The following is a 25,143-nucleotide window of genomic DNA, read 5'->3' on the forward strand; positions in this document are numbered from 1 at the left end:
AAAATATTGACTAATGTTTCAGTGCATACGAAAAGCGTACTCTACTCTTCTAGAGTATGTTTTATTCAACATTTAACACAGTCTATTTTTAAAGTAGTAGCTGCTGCAGAAGTAGTAGTAGTCGTAGTAGTAGTAGTTGTAGTATTATGTTGTAGATTTCTGTAATAAAACATCACCAACAAGAGAATGTCTTCCTGAGGTTTTGATTTCCCCTTTGCAGGTGGACTGGGCACTCACATTTAACAAAGTATCAAACCATGACGCACTTCTTCTCCCAGGCAATTATGTATTCAAGATGTGGTGTGGACTGGCCACCCAGGCCAGAGTGACTGTGATTCATTTTCTCTCATCAGAGAGTCTACAATGCACTGAGAGGAGCAACTGTCTTTGCTGATAAGCTCCAAGGGGCACTGTGGTATTATGCACAACACATTAGGCAACTCAAATATTCAGGTTGTATTTCTCTTTCTCTCCTTTTTTTGCCAGTACAGTAGTAATAGTATGATTTTAATTATTTTACACTTTTATTTTGAAGGCTACAACGGTATGACGTTGAAACTGATACTGACGTCGTCACAAAACCAATTTCACAATTAAATTATAAAATGAAGGGCACCCGCATGTCTTTAAATCGTGGGTTACTATGCAAACATCTACCTGTTTCGAGTCCTGTGCTATATGTTGCGCACATTATTTAAACAACCATAAAAACACTACCTTGATGACGATGAATGACGGCACGGGAAACGCCATTTATGGGCACGCCCATTTCTGTTCCTCCCTCCTCGAGCTTGGTCTCGTGACAGCGGCCACTCTAGTCAGCTGTTAGCATCTCCAACGTCTCGGTTTACAAAGGCTATGTTATTCAACTAGCTAAAATAAAGAGTATTTTCTCGAATTTATATCAACGACCACTAAAGATGTTGTCTCGTCTGCTGAAGGAGCACCAGGCGAAGCAAACTGAGCGAAAAGAGCTGCAGGGTGAGCAGATTACCCGGTTAGCTACAGTGCTAACAGATGCTAAAAACAAAGCTGAATGACTGTTAGATGGCCCCGTAGTCCACAATAGTAGGCCCTATTTGTGATTTGTCTGTCTGTCTGATGTGTTTTACCTTCACAGAGAGACGCAGGCGTGAAGCTATCACTGCAGCGACCTGTCTGACAGAAGCCCTGGTAGACCACCTCAATGTTGGGTATGACAAAACATTTTCTTTTTCTTCTTCTTCTTTGTGCTCATTCTGACATTCTGTTGTTGCTTTTCATAGATGTGTGTGTGTGTGTGTGTGTGTGTGTGTGTGTGTGTGTGTGTGTGTGTGTGTGTGTGTGTGTGTGTGTGTGTGTGTTTTTGGCACCATTTAATAAGTATGAGCTTATGTCCCAGTAAAATTAAAAAACTTAACAAAAGACTAATTGAATCACATGTGGTGTAAAATATAGCTGTGAATCAACCATAGTAACCTATACAAGTAGCTTGTATTTGTGTTATTAAGAGTTGTATTATCTCCCTTTTTTTTACTCATGGTCTATACAATGCAGGAAACATTATGTTATTCATGTTACAACATCTCTAGGTGACTTCTTCATTGGTCCTTTGAGCAATCATAAACCTACAAATACTCAGTTTACACATTTGAGAAGTTGCACTTGCAATGAAAACAATTATAAAAATTGTTGGAAAAAAAATTCTATAAGCCTCCCTTTATAGAGAACCTACAGAATTTACAGCATATTCAGATTTTGACCAGGTACCGTGGATCTTTAGCTCAGTTTTCTGAGCTAATAATGAGTCAATTCATTCTTGGCACGGCACGATTGGCCTTATGTGTGACACACAACTAAAAATAGTGCATTAAGATAGTGAAAGTTGTGATTAAAACCCGAGACGAGGGATAAAGAACATTGTGCTATGAAAAAGATTATGGCCGTAATCCCTTTTGACACTTTAATCTAGTCTGAATATTACAATATATTTTCAGCATGAATGAAGAAGTGAACGACTTGGACTGTGGACTATAAATTACAAATTCATTTTTTACAATGCCACAGCACTGTATTGTCATATGAATAATACTGTAACACTTCTCATTGTTGTTTTCTGTTTGACTTTAGAGTTGCCCAGGCATACGTAAACCAACGTAAACTGGACCATGAGGTGAAGACTCTCCAAGTGCAGGCAAGCCAGTTCTCCAAACAAACTGCTCAGTGGATCAGTATGGTTGAGGGTTTCAATCAGGCACTAAAGGTAGGATCACGGCATCAGCAAGAAAATAATCCGAAAAGTTAAGCATTTACATCATGTAATCTGATCATTTAAAATATCAGCATTCATGCGTTTGTATTCTATACACAAATCAGGGGGCCCCTTACCTTTTTTATTGTAATGTGAAAAGTTGGATTTATATTGTATACCTACTAGCTGCACTGACGGACAGTGTCACAACCGGTTGAGACAAGTAAGAGATGATACAAATTGTTTTTTGTATACTCTCTTTCGAACAGGAAATTGGGGATGTGGAAAACTGGGCCCGGAGTATCGAGATGGACATGAGGACCATCGCCACAGCTCTGGAGTACGTACACAAGGGTCAACTCCAGTCTGCTTCCTCGTGAACTTAAATGTGGTCAGAAGTTTGCAGCTGAAACAAAATACACTGGAATGAAACAGAAATCCAGTCAGCTCCCATCAGCGAAGATACAAGCAGCAATGACTTTGCTCTTATGCATGCCTCGTCCGTCTATTTGGGCTAATGCTAAAGGCTATTTGTTAAAAGTATTTTGCATTTGCTAGTAGATTGCACACCAGGAAACAAATAACATATTTGCAATTGTTGATTGATTAAATGGGGGAAGCTATGTCGATATGGATTTTTGAAAGAGTGATTCTGGGAAAAACGTAGTTCACTGGCGTGTTATAGGTGTATGGGGCAGCTGATAATTTGCCAGATGATTCCTTGTGTGTAGTACCTCCATATAGCATTTTAGGAAGGATTCGTTTCAGCACCTGATAGCTAAATAACATCTGTGTATGTATTATACAGTCCCCTCCAAAAGTATTGGTACATTGAGGCGAATTCCTTTATTTTAGCTGTAGACTGGAAACATTTGGGTTTGACACCAAAATATGAATATGAGACAATAGAGTCAACATTTCAGCATTAATTTCCAGGTATTTACATCTGGATCTGATACAGGACTTGCAAAAAATATTAAGAATTATACACATTAATTTATTTTAAGTATCTGTTCCAATACTTTTGCTCACCTAAAAATGTGGTGTTCCTTTACAAATAATGCTTTTTTCACAGTTGTGTATCAGATCCAGATGTAAATACCTGGAAATGAAAGCTGACATGTTGATCTATTGTCTCATTTTCATATTTTGGTATCAAACTCAAATGTTTCCAGTCTACAGCAAAAATAAAGGAATTGGCCTCATTGTTCCAATACTTTTGGAGGGGACTGTATGTTTATGTACAGGAATGACTGTAAGGTTTCTGTCAGAAAGCTTAACTTTACATTGTGTGACATAAGTGATGCAACATTATTGCATAATAACTTTCAAAAAATTGCACTGATGTTTTTTCTTACAAAAAAATGCAAGATAAAATTGTTCCACCAAGAAAGTGTGCGTGTGTGCTATTATCCGAAAAGAAGATTAAAAGAAGGAAAAGAAAACATTCACACAGAAGTCCCCATTTGAAAAATTGTTTTAAGCAAGCAACTTGAATTGGGATCTCGTCAGGATGTTACTACTCACAAACGGAGTCAGTAGTTGTCAAGTAAACAATGTCAAAAGTGGGAAATAACAAAGAAAGTTTGTTGACTTTTCATGAATGATATATACCCAGGAAGTGTTTTAGTATAAAAGGGTCAAGATCTTTGATTTTGGCTAATGGCCCAGCCGTTATGAAAGTGGAAGGCAGAAGGCCAAATGACAAAGCAATAAAATACGATATCCAGCATCTTAATATTCGGGCAACAAGTTTTGCAAACAAAACTACTAAATACAGCAACTGGATAAATATTTGCATTGCCAGGGTGATCGTACAATTCATGGAATGTGTGACGTGTGGGAAAGTCAACTTGTTGAGGTTACTCATATAATGGCATGCGTGTTTGGTAACAGATTACACTTTCAATTCACTGAGAACAGTGGGAAGAACCAGTTAGTAACACACTTGGTCCTTCAGTTTGTACATTGCATAGAAATATGCAGATTGTTCCTTAAAAGAAAAGTATTGCTTCAAATGTATAGTCTAAACAGGGGGCAACCTTAGCTCAGTTGGTAGGGCGTCCCCCCCCCCCCATGGGCCTCGGCCAGCAGCAGACCCGGGTTCGATTCCAGCCCACGGTCGTTCTCTGCATGTCACTTCCCTCTCTGCCCCATTTCAACTCTGTCTCTACTCTACACTATCAATAAAGCATAAAAATGCCAAAAGAAATCTTTAAAAAAAAAATAATAATTATAGTCTAAATATATCTTTATCAAAGCAAACATTTTGAGAGAAAGGTCCTTTTGGCCAGTCCCTTATGCCCTATTAAAAAAAAAGTTACACTGGGACCGTTAAGTACATTTTGTGTATTTTGACCTTTAAACTGCATTAAAATGATGAAAGATCAATATTTTTTCACAATTTTTTTTTTCATGAAGGGGTTGTTATTCAATCTATGTCATGATTTAATTAATCACAATTAAAAATTAACCCTTTAGATGCCAGTTTTGATCATATACCACCAACCGCTTTATTGAAAAATACACTAAAATTCAATATTCAAATATTTTTTTTAACTTTGATTATTATTAGTATCACCGGCTCACCCATCTGAACAATAGGTGAGAAAATTGAATTTGGAGCATTATTACTTTTTGAATAATGTCAAATTGAATACAAAAAGTTAGATTTCTACCATTGACTTACATTATAACGAAATTTTTTGGCAACCCGCCTTTGAATTAAAGTGAAACAATTTTTTTGCCTCTGATTTCCCATTTTACTGCAGAAAACACAATGCAATTGGGTAAAATGAAAGAGAATAGTAAAACTTACCCATTTTATCACCTCTGTTATCATCAAAATATGAGTTTTTATGATGAAAACAACTCACTAAAACTACAAAATAACAGCTTTTTTTTTTTTTTGTGTGTGTGTGTATGTGTCTGTGTGTGTGCAGGTGTAAGTGCATGTGTGTGTGTGAAAGTGTGCTTGTGTGTGTGTATGAGAGGAGAGAAATTACAAGGGGTACAGATTTACAGCCCTAATATCGTATGACACATGCAAACGCACACCCCCCCACACACACACACACATACACACACAATCTTATTTTGTCATGGACATGCAGACATCAGTCCATACTATCCATATCAGAACACCTTTGACATTTTTCTTTAGATTTGTTTGTCACATTGGCCAGTAATCCTGAAGTTTGACAGAAAATATGAAAATTTCAAATCTTTCCTCGTTTGTGTCATTTGGCATGTCATGTTTGTTCCTCGGTTTGAGACCATATGAAATGAATAAATCAACTAGAAATGGGTTAAAACCGAAAATGTGATGCCTTACCTTCAAAATGAATGCAACAAATTATATAAATTCTGATTTTATCTTGCCATTGCCAAGGAATCAAAAATACTGGTTTTATGGCTTTTTATGAGTTTACGAAATGGCATCTTTTTACACAAGGATTTCAGTGTCTGTGATTTGAGTTCACACAGACTGACTCCTGGAAAATATTTTTTCACTTCAACCATTCTGACTAAAAGAGGTGCTAAAAGGGGGAAAAAAATGTATTGACCTTATTTTTACATAAGTCTATCAAGTTTACTACAGAGAAATGGGAAATTACAGTCAAAAATATTTTTCACTTTAATTTTAAGGGGGGTGTCAAAAAATGTCGTTATAATGGAAGTCAATGGTACAAATCGTGTAGTTAACGGTCCCAGTGTAACAAAAACATCTCACACAGTCAAAATGAAGTGGAAATGGATGAAACTCAGAATATCAAAACTTCATTGTAAAACACACCTTCTTACCAAATTTTATGGCTAAGGGACAATCACAGCCAAAATTATCTCAAAAATGCGACCCCAGATACACAAAATTCCACCAACGGGGCATAAGGTTTAAAGTAAAAACAAATGTTATTGAGGCGGATTTGTGAAGCAGGTCACATTGTTTGCTATATAGACCCCTGCAGTGCAAGCTGACTTGTCTCAAGATATGCATCAAACATTTAGACAAGCAGTTACAGAGTAGGGCTATACTGGATGTATTGTTTATGCTTCAAAACCAACATGTCAGGTCACTGAACTGAATGAGCCAATGAGATTATACAAATGTTTTTGAGGGTCATGTTTGTACGTTTGTTGTAACACTCTGAAAACATTAAGTGCTTTTTATGACAATACTTCTTCTCAAGGATATCTTGTCTTATGCTTGATATGACCTGATGTAATGCGGACAATGTTTGGTGACAAGTTGGAATAACTGAAGATATTCGATATACAAGTCCACATTGCATACAGAGAATTCTCTGTGGATTCTGTAATTCCCACCACTTTTTTTCTTAAACACAAACACATTCACACACACAAAAACAGTGGTTACGGATTGGGGATTACCAAATGCGGACTTGTCTTAAGGGATAAACCTCAGGCATAAAACCCCTCTCTGACCAGCCTCTCTGAGTTAAGACAGAAGAATAACCAGAAAGGGAAAGGAAAGAGGACAGACAACTTGTGGAGGGCCATCACGTCTGAAAAAGGTAGGGTAATACATTTTATTTAATAATCTCTGTCACTTTTGAATTACAAAAAAAGTATTTTTTTCTTTCTTGCATGTTCTGGGTCTGATTTGTTTCTAATTAACCTCTGTAATATTGATAAGTATCACAATGTTGTGTTGCAAGTGTTTCAATATGCAATAAGTAATTTGTTTAAATGTGTATAGTGAATGCTTACAGCAAACAGGTGTTAGCTAATGCAATTATATTGACTTAAATATTTGAGTTAAACATTTCTTGGTAAATCTTAATTAATGTTGTTAAACTAAATTCAATTTTCTTTTCAGCAACAGCAAATGTTTCATATCTGTTTGAAGTCTGCAAGTAATTTTGATATTGTATATAACAAATTTCTTTAGTTTTTCTGAGTTATAAGCCAGAAAACTAATTGGTCTTCTGTAATGAGCAGCTTATGCAGCTCTGTCACGGGCATTACAGTTTATACTTCAAAACAATGCTCCCCTCCCTCTTCGGCTCTCACGCCCTCACAAATGCCTTTCTTTCCTCCATAAGAGTATTATCCAAAGATGTCTCATGTGCCCAGAGTAGCTGTGTATTACGAGGCACCTCTACCAAAGCCCTTGGTGAATAAACTCATTGTATCCCATAGTATACAAAAAAAGGTTCAATAAAACCAAAAATGTTATGAAATCGAGTAGGGATTTGGTTATGGGGATTGCTGTAATAAGTCTGTGTATTTCTACTTTACATACCATTCCTGCACAATCGGATTGGGCATTTCACCATCTCAATACCTAGTAACATTTGCTGACTTGTTTTTTTCAAGAAAGCACAACGTCCTGCAGGTGACCACAGACCCACTTCCAATCATTCCAAGCAGCATGGACACGCAGGCTGTCTACGACCTTCTAGGGTAAGAAATACCATTGGCAAACAACATTTTGATATAATTTGGCCTTTGAACCTCCACGCTTAAACAATCTGAATATTTCCTTGGGAGTCAAATCAATGCCTTTCTCCTGTCTTAACAACTTCTCTCTTGCTCTCTCTTTCAGGGAAAATGCTTGCCTGTACATCACTTGTACCTTTTTGGTGTTGTGGTTTCTGGTGTGGCTGTACAGGGACAGCATAGAGGTTGATGACTTTGCCAACAAGTATGTCTTTGTGACCGGCTGTGACACGGGCTTTGGAAACCTGCTATGTAGGAATCTGGATCGTAGAGGATTCCGTGTGCTGGCTGGTTGCCTCACAGAAAAGGGAGCTGATGATCTGAAGAGAGTGGCAGGGCCTTACCTCAAGACAGTCCTGCTGGATGTGACCAGTCAGGACAGCATCACCAAAGCCATGGAGTGGGCCAGCAAGGAGGTTGGCGAGAAGGGTGAGAGATAGGGGTTGGGTGAATCTTTTTGGAACCCCCATAATTCGATTTGAATTAGATTATTGGAGTAACGATTCCATTCAAAATGGATTTCTCGATTCGGTACGCAGGATTGCAGGATCTACAGTAGTTGTTGTGGCAAATTATGGCATGAAAGCAGTGTAATTTTATGATGTTTTTACATTCGAAAAGATTAATCAACTGATTGCAATAATGTCGTGAACACACAAAGACATCTTAATAAAAAAACTTAATAAAATTGGTAGGTCTCAAACTTGCCACTTTCTTTTTTTTTAAAGATATTTTTTGGCATTTTTATGCTTTATTGACAGTGCAGAGAGACAGAGGTGAAATGGGGCAGAGAGGGGAGTGACATGCAGAGATCGACCGCGGGTGGGAATCGAACCCGGGTCTGCTGCTGGGCCCGGCCCGGGAGGGGGACGCCTTACCAACTGAGCTAAAGGCGTCCCCAAACTTGCCACTTTCAAGAATACAATTGGAGTGACTAGTAACACTGGGTTAAATAAATACATAAATGAAAATCGATTTTTGGAAATTATGAATCGATTCAAAATCTCAGAAGATAGGAATGGCGATTTTTACATGAATCGTTTTTCTTTCACGGGCCCTCGTGAGAGATGATGATATTGCATTATTAAACATCAGATGACTCATCAGGGTTTTATTTAACAAGGCAGATCTCTAACTCAAAACACCCTCTCTTCTAACCTTTTGTCTTTAACCTCATCTGCAGGACTTTGGGGTATTGTGAACAATGCTGGACGCGGCGGACCCATGGGCCCTTCAGAATGGATGAGAGTGGAGGATTTCCACAGCACACTGAAAGTCAACATGAACGGAACCATCGCCGTGACAATGACCTTCTTGCCCCTCATCAAAAGGGCCCGCGGCCGTATCGTGAACGTGGCATCGGTGCTGGGCAGGGTGGCTGCTAATGGAGGGGGGTACTGCATCTCCAAGTTTGGCGTGGAGTGTTTCTCCGACTGCCTCAGGTATGACTTACACAGCCTTGTTAACAATAGGTAAGAGCATTTTGGCCCTCATTTATCAATCTTGCGTAGACCAGAAAAATGGGTGTACGTACATCTCCACGCAAATCTCGGCATTTATCAATATGGACGTGAGCGTAGGGTACGCTCAAATCCCACGCCAGCTCTCAGCTCGTGTACGCAAATTTGAAAACAGCTTAGACTCGCAGTGCAGGCTGTGCCGGGTAGCCGATGACTTTGTTGGACAATTATTAGAAGATAATACAAATGCAGTGCAAATAAGACCGAAATAAAGATATTAATCACTTAAAAATGAGCAGCTTATGGTGTGCAACTGAGTAGGAGAGCTGATTCAATAGTGCGCACACGTAAGGGCAGTTGTCTCCGTTTTGGAGCAGCTGGGGGGACACTGAGGCACGGGGGCTGCATTCATTCAAAATGTTAGCCTAAGTATTAAATATGTAGTAGACCTACACTGCTCTTTATGATACAAAAAAATACACGGCACAACAATCAGCTTAACATTTTATTTATTTGACGCACTTTGTAGATGTTAGTTCCTCTTTTAATGTGTCATTGATGCTAAAGCGAGCGATTTATTTCCACCTTAACCGGCACGTTTTTCCGATCTGCTGGTGGAGCAGCTCAGCAGGACAGTGGGCGCTCTCACAGCTGATCGCTGCCGGGTCGGCTTGTGCAGCTGACGGCCGGGCTGACCACTCGTGCCAAGCGCATGCTGTCATACAGTAAAACGCTAAATGTGTTATTTTTTGTTTTTAAAACCCTTTTGAGTAGTGCTATCTAAAAGGGCCAATACATTCTAATCATTCAAATCTCTGCAGACCTCTATTTATTTTATGGGGACCATTATCGGACAGTTGGTGCGTCTTTTTCTCCTCCACCACTTATATTATGCCCGCAGCCCCGCACCCCCAGTTGGTTGCATTTCAGAACAGCAACACGCTTTTTTTAGTGGCGATTTTGAGTCAACACCAACGCTGTTGACCGCAGCAGTTATTTCCTTCCTAACTGCTGCCTTCTGTCGTTCTTTGATGCTGCTTGTAGGCTAATGCTCCGAAATGAAACTCTTTTTTTCTAATTTCGCTGTTATTCTGTCAATTTCTACTTCAGGGAAGTGCCGTATTGCGCATATCCATGTCGCAAAACCTTTGGGCGAGGCCTCTAAACTGAGAAAATATAGGGGCGTGGTACGATTGTTTTCAGCCGCTGCATTTATCAATAATTGCGTGGCGTACGCCGAGATTGGCGAGATACGACTGTTTGATAAATCCCACGCGATACCTGGCGTAGGGAGGTATTTGCGCCAGAATCTGCACCAGTTTCCATGCAAGTTTGATAAATGAGGGCCACTGTGAGGACCTGTGTGCGTAATACAAAAAAAGTTTTGTTGATGAGCAAAATAGTCATTTTTCTCTGCTTTGGAAAGACTTTATCTTTTTTTCCAATTATAAGGTCAAACAGTCAATCAAGTCACAAGCCTCATATCTTTATTGTCCCATCAGGAGGATTTGTTTCGCAGACTGGGATTTATATTTAAATATTTTCACTAATGTAAAAGGCAAACAATAGCCACATAAAAAACATTGCATCTGAAAAATTGCAGTAATACAAAAAATAAACAATGCCTCAGCATATGCCAGGCATGCACATATTGGCTGAAGAGATCAGACAGCGACGAAATTCTGTCTTTCACGCTGCTTGTCAGCAATTTAATTTGGCTGTGCTTAGCACAAACCAATGGCCTTACTGCTTTTATTTACCAGATTGTGTTTTCCTTTTTTTTACACTCAAGCTGCTAATTCCATTTAAATTATAGACTATTTGTACTAAAGGTTGCAGCGTCTGCAAACCTGGTTAAAGCTGTGTTGTACATGTAAAAAAAAAAAAAAAAAAAACAGGCTTGTACGATGCTATTCCAGTATGACATTTGTGTTTTCCAGGAGGGACATAAACTACTTTGGAATCAATGTGAGCATCATTGAGCCCGGGTTTTTCAAGACTGCAATCACAAGCCTGGACCCCATCGAGGGGGATCTGCGTCGCCTTTGGAACCAGCTCACTCCTGAAGTACAGGCCAGCTATGGAGACAAGTACCTTGATAAGTGTAAGTAGAATAATAATCTTTGTCTGGACTTATAATACAAACATTGAGTAAACATAATTTAAGTGGTTTATTTAAAATGTGACAATTTAGTTACAATGTTTTTAGGTTAGAGTTTGGGCTCATAATGAATTGGGATGGTTTGCTAATGTTTCAATTCAATGAATACCAAAATGTGGAATGTATTTGTGTTTCTAAATTAGAATATCATTGCACAATTATTTCCTGAAGAGAAGTTGCTTTGCTTCACCACAACATTATACAATAGGAAATACATAAACCTAATGTTGAAGGACACTGTCAAAATGCAGTTTCATTATGACTTTAAAATAGCATACATCTCCTTCAATTAACAAAACATACATTTGAAGATGAAATCAACAAAAAGTAAAGTGTTTATATTATACATTTTCTTTGATCCTCATTTTTAGTCATCAAGGTCCAGCGTTTGATCATGAATGCTGTTTGCGACACAGACCTCACCAAGGTGACCAGCTGCATGGAGCACGCCCTGACTGCTGCCTACCCCCGAACCAGATACACTGCCGGCTGGGATGCCAAGCTGATCTGGATCCCCCTCTCCTACATGCCCTCCTGTGTGGTTGATATTGGGCTGAGGCTGGTGATGCCTCGCCCTTCAAAGAGCGTGTAACTCTACCGTGAAGACATTGATGAAACGTCTTCAAAGTTATCAGGGTTTTTTCCATGTCCTGCTGTGTCATTTTGATGCAGTAATGAGGGTTGTCTTAAAAAATTTGCATTTGAAAACACCCATATTCCTTATCTACACTGGCCATGATCTGACTTTGCAATTATATCATATTTATATGTGCATAAGCCATGTACATTTTTCTCCTGTCTCATATCTGTTGAGACATTTAGACAATATTAAAGAAAATTGTGTAACCAAATTGTATATTTTGAACTATTGTTTTGTTTGTTAACACTATGCAGCTGTGCCCTTTGACACTGTTGTGTATAATCCTCTATGGATGCTTTGAACCATCAGAGGCTAAATAAGCTAGATATTAGAATCAAAATGCAATGACCCTTCTAAATGTGGATACAAATAAAATAAATTGCTTAAAGCTTTAACATGAAAACATGTCTACACTCTGGTTTAGAGCAATGCGCAACCTCATCATGATGGTTGCTTAACAGCCTTGTTGGCTTTGACTGAGCAAAAGTTGAATGAAAACCTTTACATGTTGGTGATTGTTCATGTTTTGATTTGAAATGCAGCTCATGAAACTTTTTCTACCACTTTTTGATGCTTTCCAAAATCCCAGTGGACTAACTAACAGAAACTTTTCCGTAGCTCTTTTTTAACCAACAGCTCCGTTGTCTGGCATGGCATTAATGATTTTAGACATTTTGGTGTTCATTTTTATACAAAGACCTGCATTTAAAATCAGAAACAGTAAAACACGCAAAACAATGTGCTTTGCAGTTCATGATCAGTCTGCTGACATATAAGCAACATCAGTTTATGTCTTTCACATTGACATCCATTAGCTATAAATCTTGCTAGGGGGTGCTAAAGATTCACATAAGGGAGTGGAAAAAACACTGCGCACAATGAAGCATCATGGGGTCATTATTATGCACTTTTTTACCAAATAGAGAATATCTTTTGTTTGTCAAAGAAAAAACATGTGGAAATTAGTGTTATGTACTCTATATAAACATCACATAATCCTCGAACCACAGTCCTCATTGAGGACATTGAGACCTGTATTATACAGTATGTTCTGGCTAATACCATGGCTAATACATTTTGTGTGTAGATTTTCCGATATATTGTATGTTTTATAGTGTACAAGATGTTAAAAAAGAATCCATTACACCTATTTTTAGTTTAGTCACATTTAATGTCGTCTGTATGAAAGGTGTTCTTTCTTTGACAGTTCATCAAAGCTATCAGTTCACTCAGTTATCAGTAAAGACTGAACTGGACCGGTTCAGCTGGTGGTGACCATAATGACTAGATTAAGCAGCTTGTTGGTTGATTGTGTGTTATTATTACAGGTCAAAGGCTTTCTGGTATAGTAGCCTATTAATCAGGTGGCAGGCAGTGACTGGTGCCAGGTTATGCAATGATTTCATTAAAGCTCATTTGTTGCCCTGATTCCATTCATAATACTGTATTAAATGATCCATGTGAAGGAAAAAATAACTATCCATATGACTGACATGTGATTGTTTACATTGTCCTCATGGCAAACATCTGTTATTCAAGTAACAGAGCCCAACACTAGGTGGCGTGCCTGTATGCAACAGACCCTCTGCTGCTTTCAAGAGTGCCCCGTAAAAAAAATATTTTCAACAGCAAATGACACACGTTTTTTTTAAGTATAATATCGAACTTGAGTTTTTCCATTTTCTGCTACCCCCACTTCACTTCATTTGATGACGCTGCTTTTCTTTTGCTACTCGCGTTAGGCTAATTTGCACATTTAAAATAGACTAGCCTAATAGAAAACACAACACAACCAATAAATGAAAATGTATTATTATGAATAGCATACCCAAGCTACCCAGCAGTTTGTAAAATAGGTCTATAGCCACACTTTTACCAGCTGCAATTAGTAGTGTATTTTAATGTCCCTAATTAGGCCTAATAGCCTACACTTATTATAGGCCTAATCCAGTGTTCTGAAATTAAACATTTTGCACTTTTGCTTATTGTGAAGTGGCTATTTTTATGTTGATAGCCTACTTTGCGCTATTGTATTTAGGTATGACTTCTATTTTTACACTGTTGTAATGCTACGTTAAGGCACAAGTAAAACAAAGCTGATATTGTCTCGTATTTGACCAAGGAAAACAATTCCACGAGTTCCGGACGACACGTGAAGGCAGCAACACGTTGGCCAGTCATTAAGTGTAGCTATTTTAAAGTCAATGACCTCTTAGGGTCCCCTTACAAACAACTCTTAAAAAGCATCGCCACCAGCGTTAACTACTGTGTTCTTCACAGTCAGTCACACTATATTGACCATGCACTGTCTGAGGGCGCTGCGTCTGTCACATAGGCCTACTGCGCAGCTGATCGGGAAAAACACAGACTCGGTGAAGAAGGTTTTCATCTTCCAGGCAGCATGTTCTCTGAGCGCAAAGTCAACCACGGTGTCACAGCGACAGCACACCACGCACTTGGATCCTTTCCATAACAAAATGTGAGTAGGACCGACAGCTGAGGGTCAAAACCTGATTCCTGATTTCTCTCTCACATCCATAGGCCCTACTGAGTTTTACCACGGACTGTGAGTGTCACTTACATTGTGATTGTGTATGTAGCCTACTACACTCTTTTTGTATCGGTGTCTTGTAATCCTGTGTGGGATGGGCCACTTGTGTGGCAGGACACGAAAATAAATATCAATCAATCAATATATTACACACATTTCAACAGGGCTGGAGTAAATATTCAGATCCTTAACTTTTTAGTAAAAATATTCATAGGCTACTACACTGGAAAAGGTACACTGGTAAGCTCTCTTTTATGTACTTACTTAGTCACATTCCAGCACTGCATTTTGATATATGAATAGTTGAATGGTGTTTATTATGGACATACAGTGTAGAGAGAGAAGGCTAAATCATGTTAACACTAAATAGAATTCAGCTTCACCTCAGTTCATTACACAGCGGGCGCTTGTCATATCAGTGTCAGCTAGCAGCATGTGTCAGCTACAAATGAGGCCATCAGCACTTTGAGGCAGCCAACAGGAGCTTCAAAGAGAGACAATCTCCTTCTATACTGCAGATATACATGTCAAGAACAATACTTAAAGATTAAAATAATAAAAAACATGCAGAATATATTAGCATGTCAAGAGGAACAGTCCTGGAACTCACAACACAGGACCCAAATAAATGCAATTGTTTTCTGTTGGTGTATGGGTGGGTCACATAATAGTGATATTAGGAGTTTACCTGCAGATAATTTGGGGTGATGACGAAATCATAATTTCAACTTACTTACTTTATATATAAGTTTGTATAACAAACAAGAATGATTGCTTTACTGTTTTTTTTAAGAATTTACTCTTCCCTCCATCAGGCACTCAACCTCAAAGTCCCCCAGCTCTGGAGTGGAGGACATGCTCTTCTACACCATCACAGAGGGAAAGGAGCAAGTGCCCATTTCATATTTTACCTCAGTAGGTAGCCAAATAAATACCCATTATACGTATTTTTTCATCCATCTATTGTTATTATATTACATTCTGTTCCCTTGTGGTTGGCAGGCCCTGAGGAGAACGGGCCTTCACCCCACAGACCCTCGTCTGAAGGAATGCATGGAGAAGCTTCGACTGGCTATGAGTGATTCTGTAGTAGGAGATGTGATGATGGACAGAGACCTTTTCCATAGGTGAGACACTTGAGGAGATGGACATGTGGTTATTTGTATATTAATATGAATAAAAAAAATTTCTATGACAACTTTTTCCTTGCTGGAGTTTTCTGCATTTAAAAAAACTCACAAAAAGACGATATCTTTCAATGTGTTTATTATCTCACTCGCGGGAGTAGGCACAACCCAACCTTTAACAGAGGTTCAGGTTGAGAGAGAGCACTTTTTACTCCTCATTTATACAGGGAGGTGGTGTGACCAAGGACGTATGTTCTGTCATATGTGACATAGTCATACGATAAAGAAAGAAAGAGACTGTAACATTTCTCTTGTTGTTCATCACTTCCCAGCTGTATTCTGATATGTGGAGTGCTTGTTCCTGCTGATGTGCTGCAAAAATAGCTCACAATAGAGTTTAATGAGAACATTAGCTCAGGCAAAGTTCGAAGATCAGTTACACAAAGTTTAAAGTGGAATTTTTTTCAAACTCAAATGTAGGGAATAACACTTTTGGCAATGGCATTTTTTTGGGTGTAATCCCAAACGTGATGTTGTTTTACATTTTTCTCCAAAATGTGTTTCATTGCTTTTTCCGGGCGTGTCACTCTTCTTCTGTGCCCCTCAAACTGGACTTGTATCTCAACGTCTGTGTTTTGTTTTCCATTCACCACTTAGTGCAGGCGTGAGCCCAAGCTATTTTTAGTCCGACCTTTCAACAACAATCCATTTTATTAAGGGATTTGTTTTATGTGACCCTGCTGCATCGGTCCCTTTTGTTTTTCTTTCATCTTCCCGCAAGTTCAAAACAACATAGCAATGTCATGGAAATCCAATGTTCAAGATTATTTGTTAGGGGTCATTTTTCAGACCTGCTATCCATCTGATATTTACCCTTTGGATAAATAATACCAAAATGATATTAAGAGCTGAACATAAAACATGTTTTCACATCACTATTGTCTCTGTTTATTCATATCCAAAACATGTCATTAGTCATTCAACTAAACACCTCAGTAAAAGTTGACAGGCATACATATATGTTAATGAATTGCACTGCACGTATTAAAATGTTCCCAGTCCAAGCCTGGAGGTGGAAAAGCCACTGATATGTTGCATGTGTCAGGACATGTCAGCTGTATTAACAGTCCCGTTGGCCCATGCAAAGGCCTGTCACTCGAACTGATAGCTAGCAGCAGCTGCTCACACTCAACGTCAGGGAATGCGAGCACACACAACAACATACACAAACACACTACATGTACTATGTCACGGCAGTATCAAAGAAAGAATTTCATTTTCCATAAGTGCTTCTGAGTACCTCCTCAATGTGTTATTGGTGTTTTTTGTTTTGTTATGTTTTTTTTCAGATGTGTGGGTGGAAACATCGTCCTGCTGATCCAGGCCTTCAGAAAGAAATTCATCATCCCCGAATTTGACTTGTTTGCAGAGAAAATAAATGAAATCTACAGCACAGTGCAAAAACAAAGTGATGGGAAGGTGCGCTTTTATTGTCTGTTTGTTCCCTCTCGTATGGAAATGGAAAAGGCATTGACGTTTAATCTACAATTACAGATTGACACGACTCTTTAAATTCGTATTGCCTTTCTTGCTGTTTGCTAGGATCAATATTAATATAGTAATAATTATATTAATATTAATGTATAGAATTGTGAGACAAAAAAAATGCATCTTCTCATGCCAAATCTTTATTTTTTTTTTACCACCAGCGCTTCCTCTCCTGCATTGCTTTTTATTTGTGAAACTTAAACTCCTTTGTGTGAAACTGACCGGACTCTCTGTTGTCTCTAATGTATTATTCAGGTTGCAGACTACATCCCCCAGCTTGCCAAGTTTAGCCCGAGACTGTGGGGGGTGTCTTTGTGTACAGTGGATGGCCAGAGGTAAGAATTACTCGTTTGTCTCATCACAAGGTCCATTTAGTAGCAGTCCTGGAGCTTTTGAATTCTAGATGGATTTTTTTTTATAATTTATTTTAGAAACTTGTTGGTCTAAAAGATTGGATTGCTTTGATTCGACTGGGGCTGAGGAAGTCCGTTGGATATGATCGAAAGCCCCAGAACAGATACTAAATCTTTACTATTTATACATCTGGGTTTGGTGTGTATTATGGCCACTACGGTTTCCAAGAATGATCTCTGTGTCTTAAAAGATGTCTCAATATAGGAACAAATGATATCGTTTTTCCCAATGGCCCTACTTCATCACAGATTTGCAAACTGAGATGTTGTATGATATTGATACAATGCTTTGTCAAAGTTGTATATATATAATCATAAACGTTCTTTTGTCCCAGGATATGGACAATTGATCTTGGTGAGAAAGATAGAGCTAGTGGTCCCCTTTCCCTTATTTGTACCATTTAAATGCCCTTGAGCAATAACAGTGGTACTTCTATGCAATACTGCCAGACTGTGGAGCATATCCTCCAGGTGTCATTGTCAAACTGAATCTGTTGTTGTTATCTCCAGTGAGACTTGAACAAGTCCTGGAACTTCTTTGGGTTCTTAAATTGTGGGTTCTTCCTCCAGGCACTCGGTGGGCGACACCAAGCAGCCCTTCTGCCTACAGTCCTGTGTGAAGCCCCTGCAGTACGCCATCGCCGTCCATGAGTCAGGAACGGAAAAGGTCCACAGCTATGTTGGCATGGAGCCCAGCGGATTCAAGTTCAACATGCTCTCGCTGGATGACGAAGGTATGTAAAGACCTCATGGCAAGCTTGCACCACATAGTGTGAGGTAGTGTTGTGATATATTAGCTTTGTGACACCAGCCTTTTTTTTTTTAGATTAGGTTTTATGTTGTCTGGTAGTACGTGTTGAAGTAGATAATAAAAAATTATTAACTAGATTAGTTAATAAAATAATTGATTAAAGGTCCCCAACAGGCTTATCACAAAGCTTTTTAGTTAGTATGAAGTCCTTCATCAACATTGTTGTCTTATCCTGTGCTATGCTTTTCTCCCAGATAAGCCCCACAACCCCATGGTGAATGCTGGAGCCATAGTGATCAGCTCTCTTATCAAGGTACACACAACATGCATGTCAGTGACACAGAATGACTGTTAATTGTACTCTCGAGTCATACACAATGCGTTAGATTTTGGTTCCAGTTATTATTTTTATATATTTAGAAACTGACGGGGAATCTAGTCATCTGGTCATGGAGAGTGTGGACTATAGTTTATTTTGTGGAGCTCTGCGCATTAAAGTGAGCAAACACTGTAATAATATTCAAAGGTGTCCCACAGAATGTTGCATACATATTGCATAAACAAGTCTGTTATTTTCATTACTTATCTCACCACATTGATGCTTTTTTTTCTAAAATGTGTATTTGAACTGATTCTGGAAAATGGATCATGTGGTTTTTGTTTCTAAGAAAAAATCACTGACTCGTGGTAATTAATGAACCAATCCCACAATGTGCAGATTTAAATCAGAAATACCAAGACCAACACTGAGCAGATAGTAGGATACTGAATTATGCAATCAGGGATATGTTTTTTATATTGTTTCAAACTGTGTAATGAGTTGTAGTCCTGAACTCAAATGTAGTGTTTTAAATGACTCCTGCTCTGCTTTCAGCCTCGTTCAAATAAGGCGGAGAAGTTCGACTATGTGAGTAGTGTCCCTCCTTCCTGTTTTCTCTTTGTTAAAACAATTGATATGAAACAGTGGTCAGTGCACATCAAACTTTGTCTTTGTTCGCCAAGGTTATGGAGTTTGTGAAAAAGATGACAGGCCAAGAGTATGTGGGATTCAGCAATGCAACGTGAGTGCACTGTAAAATGAAGTATTTATACATCTTGGTTTAGTGCACCCAAGTTGAAAGACGGCAAAATGGCCTGTCCATTGCCCCACTGCATTATTGATGTTTCGGTATTGACCCTTTCTCTTTCTGCGTCTCAGGTTCCAGTCAGAAAAGGAAACAGGCGACAGAAATTTTGCCATTGGATACTACATGAAAGAGAAGAAGGTTGGTGGCAGGCTACTTAAAGGGATAGTTCAGTTTTGTTTTGAAGTGGGGTTGTATGAGGTACTTGTGCATAGTAAGTCTGTTACCTTATGGAGATGACGCTCAGCACAGTCATTTTTTAGGAGTTTGGGGGAGATGTCACTATAGCAGAAGTCAGCATTGTACTGTTGCAGAGGGGGCCAGCAGAAAAGTGTTTTATCGCCTTATATATAAATGCTTACCTAAAAAGAGAACTATGCGTTCAATTGTAAGCTAAATTTAGGATTTTTTTTACTGCTGACGAATGGAAGATGGTGCATAGTGCAGCGCCCTATGAAGGGGCCAAGATATTCTTGATTTTCTGGTTTTGTAATCAAAGTAGATCTGAACAGTGCTAGGCCAGCATTGTCCAGTCAATCAAAATAGTCATAATGATCATTTTTCATCCACCAGTGTTTTCCCCCGGGAGCAGAAATGATCGATGCCCTGGACTTCTACTTCCAGGTAAACTTCTCCGCCATGAATGAAGGACCATTAAACAAGCTTTTGTTGTTCTAGCGTAGCCTGATATATCGATTTAGCTGTAGCGGAAAAAATAGCCTCTATCCCTCTGACTGTCAATCGATCTCCTTTTGTTACTCCAGCTTTGCTCCATTGAGGTGACCTGTGAATCAGGAAGTATCATGGCCGCCACTCTGGCCAACGGGGGGATCTGTCCAATCACAGGCGAGCGTGTCCTGAGCGCCGAGGCAGTGCGAAACACTTTGAGTCTCATGCACTCGTGTGGCATGTATGACTTCTCAGGCCAGATGGCTTTTCAAGTGAGTAACACATAGGTAAAGTGACTGTATACCATCACAGTGTTTCGTGTGATCACTTCGTCTTCGACAGAAATGCTTGTTCATTTTTCCACCTGAAATGAATCCAACATTGGGCCTTTCTTGCTCTCATCTAACCAGGTGGGCTTGCCTGCCAAATCTGGGGTGTCCGGTGCGATATTGCTGGTGATCCCCAACGTCATGGGAGTGATGTGTTGGTCTCCTCCACTGGACAGAGTTGGAAACAGCGTCCGGGGAATATACTTCTGTGAGGCAAGAGTGCATCTCGTGTGAAAGGATAGTAGATAAAATGTACTATGTGCATCTTACTCTTTTGTTATTAGTCTGCTATAATGGATTTTCAAATGTTATGCGTACTAGTTTTAAGTTCTGAAGAAAGCTATGATGAACAGCTTAGTGAGCAATATTATGAAGATCAAAATGTCATAGGTACTGACAATGATTTTGAGAGCCGAAGTCTTTTGTTGTATGCAAGTGGTGACATAAAATAAGTCTCATGTGATGTATCATCTTCGGACTATTTTTCCTTTTTTTTCAAAGTATACAATTAATGCACAAGTCCCCCTCAATCAACTATTATATTGACTCTCTTCATCCCTAGGAGCTTGTGTCGCTCTTCAACTTCCACAACTATGACAACTTGAGGCACTTTGTAAAGAAGCAGGATCCTCGCAGGCAGGACGGAGAGGACAGGGTTTGTTGCTTTGCTAGTTTGTTTTTTTCTGATGTGTTCAATGTTTCTGGTGTTTATGTTATTTCTCTGTATTTGCAGAACAGGTCTATTTTCAATTTGATGTTCGCCGCCTACAGTGGAGATGTATCTGCCCTGAGAAGGTATGTCAGCAGCAAACCTGAGCATTGTTTGCTCTGGTAAACGTAAGCACCAGCCTTGGGTGCTGCAGAACACACAGATGGGTGACAAATTACTTGAAAAAAAACAAGCATAAATCATCTTAGTGAAGCATAGTAGTAAACAGCTACTTGGCATAATTTCTCTCCTGGAGGGGATGAACAACATATCTCCAATATATTTTAACTTATTTGGTGTCTGCATGATGATAATGAAGAGCAGCACTGTTAAACACTTCAGTGCAAATGATGCGGCAGGTGTTGTTTTGGATTGATATGTCATGACTGTGAAGACCACAGTTTCATTTATTAATCAATTGTTCTGTCAGAAAGCAAACAGAGATGTTGCAAAGCAATAACACACACAGGTTTTAAATACCTCATTTGTCTGTTAATATGAATGAATAATTAATTATTTGTAAATGTCAGATAAACAAAGTGTTTCTGCTTAACTGACAACAATCGTACTGGTAAACACACATTGATTATCTCAAAAATAGGTATGCAAAAATCCAAAAATAGGTGTTGTCGCTCTCTATACATTACTATGAAAAATAATGATGGTTTCTTTATATTTTATTGTATAAAAAAAAAGAATATGTGAGCTGTACATGTATTTATTCCTTCAGGTTTGCTCTCTCATCCATGGACATGGACCTAAAGGACTATGATTCTCGGACGGCGCTACATATCGCTGCAGCAGAGGGTGAGCTTCCACAGGAGGATCTGTCCCTCAGTTATTAAATGAATGAGCAACACTAAACCAGACCCTAAATCAGACCAGCTAATAAAGCAGGCGGCAATTCTATACACGGACATTATCAACCCTTAAAGGTCAAAGAGGGCAATAAAACACGAAAGATATTAACTCCTATAAAACATGAGACACAAGGTACACTTAATAAGATATCCAGCTATTTAAAGTAGTCTCAAATAACTTAAAGGCACACTGTGTGCACCAATGGTTAACCCACACAGGCGTTTTCACTGCAGACCCTTTTTCCTTTTGGTTGGAGCGACTGTAAACTCAGGTCACACCTGTCCCTGGCAGATGGAAGAGATTTGATATATGTATAACATGTGTACTCTGAAAGTTAGCTGGATACCATGAACATGAGGTGAGACGGCATATGCAAAAAAGTTATCTGTGACTGACACAGAAAAATGCTTACACTCACATATTCACAGCTGTAATTAGTGCCAAGTTGTTTTTTAATAGAATTTTCATCTTCATTTGTTTTCGCGAAGAAGACGAACAGTAGGCCTTTGGCTGACATTACACAAACCCAATGAATCAGCTCACCAACCCTCGCAGAGCACCATATGGTCCATCATTTGTCTTCTGATGTGGCTTAAGTTTAATCACAGCACAGATTTAATGCTCAACTGCAACTGTCGAAGGTCATTAGTTTACAAGATAAAAATGCAAGTAATACCTGTTTTCTTTGTGCTTTACACTCTGAAAATGAATAATCCTACTTCTGTTTTTCATTTAGTTTGTATTTTAATCAGCTTTTTATTTTAGATGAACTTGTAAATCACGAAAAGCTTGGGGAGCTGTAAGATTTTAAGGGGTATGAAGCATTGCTTGAAAAGGGCGTTTTTCTGAGGTATCAAAAAAGATTGTTGCCATCTCATTCGAGTCATCTTTTCTGCTTATTTACAGGTCACAACGATGTGGTCAAGTTCCTCACTGAAACCTGCAAGGCCGATCCCTTTGTAAAGGACAGGTGAGAATGGCATCCCTAAAGTCGATGAAGTCTTTCTCTCTTTCTTTTTTTGGTGAAGCCTTTGACCTCACATATTGTTGATCTACAGTCCCCTCCATAAGTATTATAGTTTTGTATCAGATCCAGATGTAAATACCTGGAAATTAAAGCTGAAATGTTGATCTATTGTCTCATATTCATATTTTGGTGTCAAACCCAAATGTTTCCAGTCTACAGCAAAAATAAAGGAATTGGCCTCACTGTCCCGATACTTATGGAGGGGACTGTATGTTTAAACACCTTAATGTGCACAGCTGAGAATTGTCTTCACCGTTGCTAATTGCTGTGCAGGTGGGGGAACCTAGCAGTGGATGATGCAATGCAGTTCGGACATGACGAGATCGTGAAGTTGCTGAAAGACTACCAGCAGGACTACACACAGCGGGAACCACAGAACACTGAGACGGATTATTCCCAGAAGCTGGACACCATCGAGGGCATGGTGTGAAAGTATTTCGAATAGAGTCCTCGAACTGTAACATGTCAGAGCATTTGTGCAATTTGTCAGGTTTTAAAAAATGGGAAAGTCCATGTAAAATGAGGGCCAAACAAAGAACGGAATACTACTATATAAACATGAATGACGTATGCAAACTACCTACAAAGAAAAAGAGTTTTTTACCAGTAATAAGGAAAATGGCAGGAACATGAACATATTATATAAACTGTATAAGGAAGACAAGAAAATACAATGTTGTCGATATAATACACAACAGACTAAGCCTAATTTGAAATTGCATCAAGATTTTTCATGAGAGATTTGATCAACTTGAATATTTATACTTTCAATGTTTCTCATGTACTGCAAAAGTGCATTTGACTTTTATCTTTGTTTTATGATTCCATTGTGTCTTGTTGAAACCTTTAAACATGTAAAAGTATCTGCTACGAGTGGATCCAAAATCTCAAATTTGGCCTATTGTAAAAGGGAGTGAAGGAAAAGGACTTCACATAATAAACTGCAGCTGCCCTATTGGCACCGTCAAAATGCCCTGCAGGTAGCTGTCTACCTGTGCTTACAATCTAATGTTTAATATTGTACATATTATGTTGGTCAGCTGTAAATAAGTACACTGGATTACCTGATACATGCAGTATATGCATATATTATTATTTGAAGTGTCATGACATTTAGGCACATGTTTACCTCTGCATAAACAAAGAGTACATTTTGATGTAAAATGATATTGCGATTGAAGAACTCCATTAAATATATTTTATTTACCTTCCACTCATAATTTCCTCTTGTTTTTTATTTTTATGGGGTAGGTGCTGCGTCATGCAGTCAGTAAATTGTTATAAAATATTATGAAGCATTTACAAAATCGTCTTAATGTAAGATTACACGATGAGGAAGCAGCAGGAGAGATCTGGTGTGTATGCGAAATGCACTTGTTCATGGTTTTTAAACATTAATATAGGTTCCCCGCTGTGTCTAAAGACTCCAAAAGTATGAGAAAAAACAACCCTCTGTCTTTTTCTCAACCTCCACCTTTCTGAGAACCTGCGTTTATGTTATGATGTCATAACTGGAGGCTCAGTACACATGTGCTTCAGTTACTCTTCTTTCCACCAGGTGGCACTGTGCCCCTTTCAAGAAATGTCTGTAATCTGTAATTGGTAAACCCACAGCAGCATCAGTTGTGTGGCCCTTACAGAAGAAAAACATTAGAGCTCATATGTGACTGCTGCCACCTGTGTAGACCTTAGTGTTCCTGCCCAGATCCTCCACTGCAGCAACAGGCAGGAAGGCATGCTCCAGCTGGGCAGAAAACATTGATGAATATTTTCTTTCACTCTTTGATAATATTCAATTGGATTCAACATTCAAACATCCAGCATTTTAAATGTTCAAAGGGGAAATCTACCACCCATTTCCTCATTGATTAGGGCCCACTGATAACAGTGGAGCAGTGCTCTTGGTTTTTCTAGAAAGAGCTCAATAAAATCGACTGTTTGTGGGTTATCACTGCCATGTGGAAGCTCGGGGTTCATGCAGCTCTCTGCCCTGAGAAAGACAGCAGCTGAGGTGTCTGTGCCGACTGAAGGGGAGATACGCTTTGTTGCTTTCCACAATAATGACCTTGCTGGGACTAAC

At 38.9% G+C, this 25,143-nt stretch overlaps 3 protein-coding genes across 3 annotated transcripts; all 3 read left to right on the forward strand.

Annotated features, from left to right (window-relative positions):
• The first annotated feature begins 811 nt into the window (after positions 1-811).
• Positions 812-3,557, forward strand: bloc1s1 (biogenesis of lysosomal organelles complex-1, subunit 1). Its single transcript, XM_080026823.1, has 4 exons — positions 812-981; positions 1,121-1,193; positions 2,110-2,242; positions 2,500-3,557. The coding sequence occupies exons 1-4, from the start codon at positions 921-923 to the stop codon at positions 2,608-2,610; spliced, it is 378 nt and encodes a 125-aa protein (XP_079882949.1). The 5' UTR covers positions 812-920; the 3' UTR covers positions 2,611-3,557.
• Positions 3,558-7,625: 4,068 nt separating this feature from the next.
• On the forward strand, positions 7,626-11,906 carry rdh5 (retinol dehydrogenase 5 (11-cis/9-cis); the record flags this gene model as incomplete). Its single annotated transcript, XM_080025993.1, has 5 exons — positions 7,626-7,657; positions 7,800-8,122; positions 8,877-9,135; positions 11,094-11,257; positions 11,686-11,906. 5 exons carry the CDS (start codon positions 7,626-7,628, stop codon positions 11,904-11,906), a joined length of 999 nt encoding a protein of 332 aa, XP_079882119.1.
• Positions 11,907-14,393: 2,487 nt separating this feature from the next.
• Positions 14,394-23,740, forward strand: gls2b (glutaminase 2b (liver, mitochondrial)). Its single transcript, XM_080025339.1, has 18 exons — positions 14,394-14,433; positions 15,321-15,420; positions 15,508-15,632; positions 16,982-17,111; positions 17,436-17,515; positions 18,164-18,327; positions 18,599-18,657; positions 19,219-19,251; positions 19,347-19,405; positions 19,543-19,609; positions 20,042-20,092; positions 20,233-20,409; positions 20,548-20,679; positions 21,029-21,121; positions 21,200-21,261; positions 21,906-21,982; positions 22,943-23,006; positions 23,337-23,740. Coding segments are annotated over exons 1-18 (1,632 nt in total). The 5' UTR covers positions 14,394-14,431; the 3' UTR covers positions 23,494-23,740.
• Positions 23,741-25,143: the final 1,403 nt, after the last annotated feature.

This window comes from Ammodytes marinus (genome assembly GCF_949987685.1).
Source record: "Ammodytes marinus genome assembly, chromosome: 4".
Taxonomy (NCBI): domain Eukaryota; kingdom Metazoa; phylum Chordata; class Actinopteri; order Uranoscopiformes; family Ammodytidae; genus Ammodytes; species Ammodytes marinus.